Source organism: Natator depressus, chromosome 8 (assembly GCF_965152275.1).
Source record: "Natator depressus isolate rNatDep1 chromosome 8, rNatDep2.hap1, whole genome shotgun sequence".
Lineage (NCBI taxonomy): Eukaryota > Metazoa > Chordata > Testudines > Cheloniidae > Natator > Natator depressus.
The window spans coordinates 53,201,034-53,210,582 of record NC_134241.1 but is presented as its reverse complement, the minus strand read 5'-3'; the positions used below and the strand labels follow the sequence as shown (position 1 = coordinate 53,210,582).

The window sequence follows — 9,549 nt, the reverse complement described above, 5'->3', positions numbered from 1 at the left end:
ACTGTCTGGTGCCATCAAGATGAGAGAAAATACATCTTTTGTCCTGCCAAGCTATCTACAACTCGTTTCAGCTTGAAGTAGCTAAAAGTAGATTTTACTGAATTGGTTACAGACAGCAAAATCCATTCCCAATTCAATAAAATCCACCTTAACAGATAAGCATTACTGGGCAATCGACTTCAATGGAAATATGGAATGACCCCACATTACATCAGCTGAGGGTCTCTTTGTAGGGCTACATCATGGGCCACATCCGAAAGATATTTGTCTGATCCTGAAATGTCAGTGATTCCCTCAGTCTGACTGTAATGACTGCGCATTCCTTATCTGGCATAGATCTAACGGCCACCATGAGCAAGCAATACCTTAGCTTGTTTTTCCTCTTTGCTATTCAACCTGCCAGGAATTTGAGGTGGATGGTCTACAAGACTATGCCAAGAAGGATCAGGCTGAATCTCAAGAGCGACTCAAAGACAGGAGATTTTTTGAGGGAGTATTTTCTTCCTCCTCCCCTCCCAACCCTCTCCCGCTAGGGCTTGTGGATAGGGTTTTTGTCTCTCTCTGTCTCCAGCATTATCTTTTATGAAAGCCCTTGAAGGGTTTTCACACTATTACTCTGCTTTTGATTTTATTGCATTGTGTCAGATAATTACCTGCATCTGCTTCTCTAGCTCTTCAGGGCATGGACTGCCTTTTGTCCTGTGTTTGTACACCACCTAGCACAGCGGGGTCCTCGCCCGTGCCATGGGGTTCCTAGGCACAACAGCCGGGCAAATAAAAACAACAGGGATATGAAATCCGCCTTCCCAACCCTCAGCACCTCCCTAGGGGGAGATTCTTAAGACTACATATCCCCCTGGGAACCAGCAGTGGCAGCTGGAGCAACTGGGAGAAGTCAGGGCAGAGAGGGAGGAGGCCAGCTCCCTGCCTCCAAAACAATGCGACACTAGGCTCATAGCAGCCTCCCCTGCTCACCCAGAGGCCCATGGGCAGGAGCTCCCACAGCACCTCTCCAGGGTACAGTCACTTAATTCCCAGGTCAAGCAGAATGGGCCTCTCCTTTCTGAGACAACACAGCACCAGACCTCCTGGTGAAGGACGTTAGAAGTAACCGAATGGCATCAGAGGCCACTCTTATTTTAATCTCACATTGATTTAGTACCTTTCCCCATGAAGGATTCAAATCTTTGCAAACATAGCAATCACTTCACTCAGCACTGAAATGCAGCCTCCTCTGGGATAGAACAAGGCAGCGATTTAACACCACACGGTAACACTACATACAGCAGTGGGCAAATAATAAAAGGAAAATGCAGCATTCAGTTGAGCCTGCAGGGGGAATTGCCTTGACGCAGAATGTAATTACCCGACTTGCAGTCCGGCCAGGCACTGGGGTCAATGCCTCTGATGAAAAGGGCCATGGGCTCTTCAAGGGCTCCAATGCTCAAAGCATCAGCATCCAAAAGCCAGCATCTTCAACAACACAGCACCCCCTCGCCCCAGGCCGGAGACTTGCACCAGCACTGACCATGGGAACGCAAACATGTTGATCAAATTCCAGAGGTATTTTCCCCTCATTGCTTACATCAGACATCTCCCCCTTGCCCTTTCCCCAGCTGCCACCTCCAGGCCTGCTGCTGCTGCGAGTGCATTAGCTGTCTCTCTCTATTGCCCCAATGAGGAGATACACTGCAGAGATCAGACCTGCCATGGCCTCTGTCCAGGGCTACCCCTAGCTATTCTGGGGCCCTACACAGCCCCCTCATGGGGGGAATGTGTGGGGCCCCAAACCTCTGCAGACGGGCGGGAGGGCTGGCTAAGGGGGCAGGGGGGAACCGCCCTCCAGCACTCACCGGCAATGTGACTGGGGCCAGGTTGCCTCACTTCCCACCACCTGTGAGTGCAGGCCCAGCCCTGCCCGCAGTCCTTGGGGGAGTGGGGGCAGGGCTGGGGCGGAGCAGGGGCGTGGGCTTTGGGGAAGGGGTGGAGTGGGGGCGGAGCTGGGACGGAGCAGGGGCAGGGCCATGGGGAAAAGGCACGGCAGGGGGTGGAGCAGCACGCAGTTGCATAGGGGACTTTCCTGGTGCCCTACGCAGCTGCGTACTTTGTGTATGAGTAGGAACGGCCCTGCCTCTGTCCCCCAGAGACCTTGTGCTATCTCATGATTACTGCACACTGCTGGTGGCAGGAGTGCTGCATCACAGGAACGCAGGTTGTAAGAAAAGCCCATACAAGTGAAAACGATGAACCCCATCTGTTGTCAGAGCTTCCTGTCTGCCAACCTCAGCTGTCCCCTGTGTTTTGCTGGCAAGCTAGGACCTCCCATTAATCACTGCACTATGCCCCCTTCTGCCAACTAGGCCAGTGCCAAAGGTTGTAAGACAGACTCCACCAGGAAATAATCTGGGTGCAGAGCACAAAGCTGCACCTGCACTATCTCTGGGGCAGGAGGTGTTTTGGGTCAAGGCAAGGGTAAAGCAGGAGTAGCTGGGCTGTAGCCCATGAAGACTTGCACCCTGGCAGTCCTACACTCCTGCAAAGCCCCACAGGAGCCATTGCAGCAGGGGAGCAACTTAGGGCAGCCCTTGAGCCTGGCCTACCCTGCAGCAGAGGCTGACCCAGCCCCATATCAGGTGCATCCCTGGTGTCTGGGCAGGGATGAATTTGCCACTTGGAGTGGAGCACATCTAGTGCTTTTACAGGGGGAGTCTTACCTCTGCTGGGAAGGGGCAACACCAGGGTCTGCTGCCAGGGACAGGTGTGTGTGGGGCAGGGAGTCAGCAGAAATTCTCAGCCACGCCCCCTGCTACCCAGCCACTCCCAGGAAGCCAGCTGAGAACAGGCAGCAGAGATTGCTGGGGTAGTGTCCTTTTCTTCTCTGTTGTCCTGAGCTCAGCAGCCCAGCCTGATGACGGACACAATGGAGCTGAGGGGGAGGGGACACAATTTTGGCCCATGTTCTATCAGACAAGTAGGTGAGGCACAGTTCTTCTGGGCAATGCAAAGACAGCCAAGTGGCAGTGAGCACATATGCACCTTACACATGCAGTCACCAATCCAGAGCTCTGATTGCCCTACATGCATCTTTCAGACTCTCCCAAACCACACTCCTGGGAGAGGAGAGGTGTGACATAGAGGTCTGAGAACTGGGAGCTAGGAGCCCCAAGTTTGCTTTTCATACTCGTTCTCTTGGTGGATTTAGGCAAGTCACTCACCCTCCTTCTGACTCAGTTTCTCCACCTGTAAAAATGGGCTGATACACTGGAATCCCTATCCATCCACCCAGATGTGCCCGTTAAATAAGGAGATGCAGGGCTTGGCTATCAACTGGAGTTCTCCTCTGGGTCACACTGCACAGCTGGGGTCACACGGGGAAGAGGGAAAAGAGCCTGCTCTCTTCCCACCCACAAAGGGCTTGGGACAACTGTATCCCAGTGCTGGGCGGAATGCAGAGGGCGGAGGGACACATCACCCCAAAGGGGCATGGCCAGGGTCTGAGTCCTCTGCTCATGCCCCCAGCGCAGGCCATGGAGCTTGGGGGAAGCACAATCACTGGATACTGCAGGCTGTTCCCGCTCTGGCAGCAACGACACAGTTTAGCCTTTCATGACTTTTACCCCTCCATCTTCTGCAGCAGTGAGTGTGTGGAGATGGCTGTGCTGATACCCTGCCATCACTTACATTGTGCTGGGAAAGGGCTCAGGAAAACCTTAGGTGGCCAAATGTTCAGAGCCAATTATGTCACTAATAACAAAGGTGGCTAAAAGTCAATGTGTAAAAGGGCCTTAGAAACTCAGGGCCAGCTCCTCAACTGGTGTAAATCAGCCTAGCTCCTCTGATTTCCACAGAGCTGAGCCAATATCCACCAGCTGAGGATCTGGCCCTTGCCCTGTATTCAGAGCCGTGTGCTACCCCTTCAGTGACAGGGCAGGTCATATCAAATCCCCGCTCAGGTGGGCCAATTACCTAATGTCTGTTGCAAAGGCCATGCTACCCAGGGGCTGTTCTGTAGATGTCATGAGGAGGTTTAGGGGATCTGGAGACCGGACATCTCTTACCCTTAGCTGGGTGTTTCCAAGGGTATGCGTGCGATTACCTGGGGTAGGGGCTTTGCAGTGAGTCCCAGAATGATGGGAATAAAGGAGCAAAATTACCGCCCCCTCCCCCACCATTGCCAGAGACACTTTGGTTTGTCTGCTTTTTTTCAAGTGCATTGATTGCAGGTGAGAGCTTAATCCAGTGTGGAAGACAGACACACAGGTCTTCTCACTGCCTGGGATGATTCTCCCTTCAGGGTCTCCTCTCTGTGCCACTGCCTGGTATAATTTCTGCTTACTGGAAGGGTGATGATGCCACCTGCCGTTCAGTGCTAGACATGACAACCCAAAATGTCACAACTTAGTGTGGTGTCCTTCTGCATTTCCATTCAACTTCAAGATGACATAATAGCAAGTAACCTGTTCCTGGCACCCTTTTCTTCCTAGCCTACTTCTGCCCTTTAGACTAGAGCACAATGCAGGAATCCTCTCCCTTTTCAGGGTTTTCTTGGGGTCTCACTGTACCTTCCTGCCTTTGGAAACTCATCTGTCTTCTCAAACACAGGTGACCTTCCCCTCTATCCCCCATTTCCTTCCATCCCAACAGCATGACTCATAAACTCTCTGTGCAGAACCCTTCATGTGATGCCTGTATGCACGCTGTAGTTAAGGACTCTGGTAGATATTTTTTTATATGAGAATGTGAAAGCAGCACCCTTTTCCCCGTTCAGACTAAGGCCCCAATTAAGGAAAGCACTTAAGCAGGTGCTTAAGTTTTCCTGAGTAGGGATGACTTCCTGAATTGGGGTAAGGATTTCCTAAAAGGAGAAAACATACATCGTGTAATAGGGGGAACAAAGAGGCCACTGGATAAAATAAAAAACAGTAATTTGCCACACCACCTGTGTTTGACCTCAGTGCATTGTTAAAGGATCGACTGACACCATGGTTAATTCAGATTCGGACTGGCCAGAAGTGAACTAAATCAATAGCCACTGCTAATAGCACAACTATGTTGGGTAGGTGTTTGCTAGAAGAGCATTCCTCCGTAATATGCGGTCTAAAATGACCTGGTAGGATCACCAAGTAGATGACTTTCCCCATGCTGGTCTGCCAATGGACCGCTGTACAGACTTAACGTGAAATTCTGGCCCCAGGGAAGTCAATGGCAAAACTTCCACTGGCTTAATTGGAACTAGGATTTCACACGTTGTGTTTACTGAACTCTCTACTCCTCAGTCCACTCAGGGGCCTTGAGTAGAAGGGGCAGGGCTGGAGGTGAGCATGCCCCAGCCAGCCCTTCCAGGCCACCTGGCCCGCACTGCTCGGGGCTCCAGCACTGATTTAAATGGCCTGGGGCTCTGGCCGCTGCCGCGGTAGCAGCAGCCGGAGCCCTGGGGCAGCTGCTCCCCCCCAAATTGGCAGCCGGGGCAACGACATTAAAGCGCTGCCATGGCAAAGGACCCTCTGGTAGTGCTTTAACGTTGCTGCCCCTTCTGCCCCCCGTCGGCGACCCTGCCGGTACAGCCGCCAATGGGGGAGGCCCGTGCCGGCTCACTTTCAGCCCTGAGCGTGGGTAACAACAGCAGTGACGCCGCAGCAGGAGGGTGGCTGTACCAGCCTACCCCTGTACCCCGGCACCTTGGGTACTCAGCCAGGCAGCTAGCCTGTGCTGAAGTCCCTGCTGCTGCAGCTTCCCTGCTATTTGTACCTACCCTAGCGCCCTCACAGCTAGCATGGGTGGTGCAGTCACCCCTCTGCTTACAGGGTAGCCATACCCTATGAGTTGGAAGGTGTTGGCTAACTCGTGTTACTAGCCTAGTGTGTCCAGGGCAGGTGCCTTCAGCACGTGTTAAACGAATGGAGTTCAAAGATAAGGCTGGCCGTTCAGCCCTCCCCGATCCGGCCCGGTTGCTGCCTGCGTGTGGATCAATAAGCACTAGGCGGCCCTGGGTGGGAGGGGGGCTTTAAAAATACACACCTAGCCGGACTCGCCCTGCCAGCCCGGCTCTGCCTCGCCGTGTCTCCCCGCCGCGGCACAGGCAGCCAGGGCGGACAGCTGCCTGTGCAGAGAGTGTGTGTGTGTGTGTGTGTGTGTGTGTGGGCGCGCACGGGCTGTGCGCTGGGGTCCTCGGCAAGGGGAGGCCCCTGTGCGCACCGGCCGGGAGAGCAGCGGCGGTGCGCATGTCTCCGGGCCCGCGGAGAGCCAGCGGGGCGCGGCAGCACCGAGGGAGGTGAGCCTGGGCCGGCCAAGCCCGGCACCCTGCGGGGCTGGAGCGGGCAGGGTCCAGCCATGGGAAGGCGAGACGCGGGAGGCGCAGTGCCCCCCTATATGTGCCAGCTGGGAGACTGGCAACCCCCTGCCCTGCTGCTCAGCGGTGCCTGCGGCAGCAGCCCTGCCATGCCCCTGAAGCCGGAGAGCAGGCAAGCAGCATGCCTCTGATCCCTCAGTCCTTCCCTGAGTGCCAGTGCGCTCCTTCCTTGTCGGCCTGACCCCAGGCCGTCCCCACTCATGTGAAACACGCCAGGCAGCCTGCTCCGGAGCCCGGCTGCTCCTGGCCAGACAAACCAGAGCCAGCCCTTTCAGCTGGTGGCTGTTAGCTCTTCAACACAAGGGAAGTCTCCCCCATGCTTGCGTTCTCTGCACTGAGCTTCCAGCCTGTCTTAGACTCTTCCTAGAGAACGATGCTAAATGGGATTTTTCCTAGAAAGCTGCTGAAGCTTTTGGAAAAGTCATGGTAGGTTAGGGTGACCAGATAGCAACTGTGAAAAAACAGGACGGGGGTTGGGAGTAATAGGTGCCTATGTAAGAAAAAGTCCCTAAAAACAGGACTGTCCCTATAAAAGTGGGACATCTGGTCACCCTACTGTAGGGGGAACCTACCACACTATAGTAGGCACCGACCAGACAACAGAGGGGTAGGGATAGGAGGCTGCTGTGGGTTAAGGGAACTCTTGGTTTTCTTGTAGGGGTCGGCGCCACCATTTTGCACGATGGACACTTGGCAAAATAACCGTACTTAGTGACGGACATGGGGGAGGGGAGGTTATGTCACTCAGTCATTCAACGTTTTTTTAAAAATTACCACAGACCTCAACATTTGTGGGGGGAGAATGGGGGCCATGTCTACACTGGGCACAGTGGCCAGCAATCAATGCAGCAGTGGAGGTGAAAAGCCCTAATGTAGACAAGGAAAGCTGTGATTTGCAGGGGCAAGTTCGGTTGTTGCAAATCATGGTTTTCCTTGTCTATGCTACGGGTTTGCGCTGGTGCAGCTACTCTGGTTACTGGCCACTGATGACTGAAATCAGGGATCGCTAATCCCTGCATAGACAAGGGGTAGGGCTCAGAGGCCCCTAAGGGATGATGGAGGGGAGACCTGTGAAAGGAATGCTGAGCTCTAAGTTTGTTGAAAAGGGGACTTGCATCTCATGTTTGTGTGTCTTTGGTTTCAGACCTCAGAGGTGCTGGGAGGCATGGACTGTGAGCACACAACAGTTCCACAGGTCACCATTCACGGCAGTCAGCCCTACAGGAATCCAGCTGTGCCTTAACCTGGCAAAGGAAAAGGGTAGGATCGGACAGATCGAGGATTGCCCATGAGTGAAGGGCCTTGCCAGTCATTGGCAAGCAGGGTGAGGACAGCATGATGGTGGACAGTCCTGCAGAATGTGGCCAGGGAAGGGCAGAGTTTGGCAGAGTCTTTGCTGGTTTTGTGTCCACAGAGCTGGCAGCAGTGGCAGAAATCAGCAAGCTTGCCCCTGTACTGAGAGACCGCAAGCCCATGGCAGCTGCTGGTGCCACCACTCTGATCTGCGGGGACTGTGGCAAGAGCTTTGCCAGGAAGTCGGACTTCAAAGTGCACCAGCGGATCCATACAGGCGAGAGGCCCTACAAGTGCACCTACTGCAGCAAGGGCTTCTACCAGGCCTCCATGGTGCGGCGGCACGAGCGCACACACACTGGCGAGAAGCCCTACCGCTGCTCTGTGTGCGATAAGTCCTTCGCCCGCTCCACCTCGTTGCTGATCCATCAGAACACGCACACTGGCGACCGGCCATACGAGTGTCCCTTCTGCGAGAAGACCTTCTCTGACCCCTCCACTCTGCTCCAGCATCGCAAGATGCACATGGGCCTCAAGCCCTTCCATTGTGGCATCTGCAACAAGTCCTTCAGCCAGTCATCCAGCTTCACCTTCCACCGGGCTACTCACACCAATGATCGCCCCTTTGTCTGCTCCGAGTGCGGCAAGGCCTTCATCCGCTCCACTGCCCTGCTCAAGCACCGGCAGACCCATGTCCAGAAGGCCTTTCGCTGTGGGGAGTGTGGCAAGGTTTTCCCCAAGCTCTCAGGCCTCCGCTCCCACCAGCGGATGCATGCCCAAGGCCACCGGATAGAGATGGAGTTGCAGGAGGAGGAGCAGAGCTGCTGGAATGTTCCCACACTGAGGTTCCAAGCCTATGACCCTCTGCCCCAGGACTGTCCCCTCCCCAGCTTGGCTGTGCAGCCGGAATCCTAGTACTGTATGTTCAACCCTGCCCAGTTTCACATAGCTGTAGTTGGGTATTGGAGATATTGCCAATGAAAATGTTATGTATGCAGGTCCAAATTCCTCTCCGTCCCATACAGACCTGCTGATATTCCACTTTCTAGTACCTGTCCTTCACAACAGACCAGAATTCTCCTCCATATCACATAGACTGGCCACCTTGCTTCCTATCATACCTCTCACTTGTCCCACCTTTCAGAGCTGAATCCCTTTCCATCCTGCTGCAGTTACCTCACTTTCTCAGCCTATGACCTCATGCAGTCTGATAAGCTAGGTGGGTCATGCTGGGCCAGAACTTCAATGGGAGACCTCCAGGGAAAGCACAGGTAAGGGGGGAAGAGGATTTTGGTGATTTCATCTGGCATTTTTCCCTCCAAGTCAGTACGAACTAACTAACCTTGGTATTAGGGGCACTGAGCCTCCAACCTAGTGTGGTCATTAAAGGCTCCAAGGCACTTTTTGCAACAGTAGAAATGTTATCAAGAATGTCCTGGCCAAATTCCAGGTTAATTACCCTACTCACTGAACACTCCAACCTAGTTTCACTAGGTCTAGTATTCTTCACTTCACCTCCTGAACTGCTGTGCTGTATCCTAGAAGTGGCTGCATTTCACTGCTGGGCAACGGTATTCCTATGTGTAATTTGTAAAGCATTTGGAATTGGGATGCGGAGCACCATTTAGAGTGAGGGGGGGATAGATTTCCCCCCATTCCATCTCACCCTCCTCGTCCCCTCTCAGGCTCCCTCCTACTCCCCTCAACCATGAGTCCCTACACCCACCCCCATCTAAATCTGAATGAGTAACCCTAACTTGGTGCATGTCATTGCAGCACCGAAACCTGAGAGGCACTGTGACCCCATGCTGCCAGATCACAATGCCACTCACTCAGATTTGACCCAGACACAGTAGTTTTCAAATATTTTTTCTGGGGACCCAGTTGAAGAAAATTGTTGATGCCTG

The 9,549-nt window shown here is 53.8% G+C and overlaps 1 protein-coding gene across 3 annotated transcripts; it reads left to right on the top strand.

Moving 5' to 3' along the window:
* The first annotated feature begins 6,133 nt into the window (after window positions 1–6,133).
* LOC141992239 (uncharacterized) lies at window positions 6,134–9,549 on the top strand. Of its 3 annotated transcripts, none has more exons than XM_074961078.1 (2): window positions 6,134–6,271; window positions 7,494–9,549. In XM_074961078.1, the coding sequence occupies exon 2, from the start codon at window positions 7,685–7,687 to the stop codon at window positions 8,555–8,557; it is 873 nt and encodes a 290-aa protein (XP_074817179.1). In that variant the 5' UTR covers window positions 6,134–6,271; window positions 7,494–7,684; the 3' UTR covers window positions 8,558–9,549. The 3 variants fall into 3 exon arrangements, with proteins under 3 accessions (XP_074817179.1, XP_074817180.1, XP_074817181.1); XM_074961079.1 differs by having other exon boundaries at window positions 6,140–6,461; XM_074961080.1 differs by lacking the exon at window positions 6,134–6,271 and adding an exon at window positions 6,742–6,775.

Coding starts and splice junctions, on each gene's coding strand:
- LOC141992239 (XM_074961078.1), top strand. CDS start 7,685: ATGATGGTGGACAGTCCTGCAGAATGTGGCCAGGGAAGGGCAGAGTTT.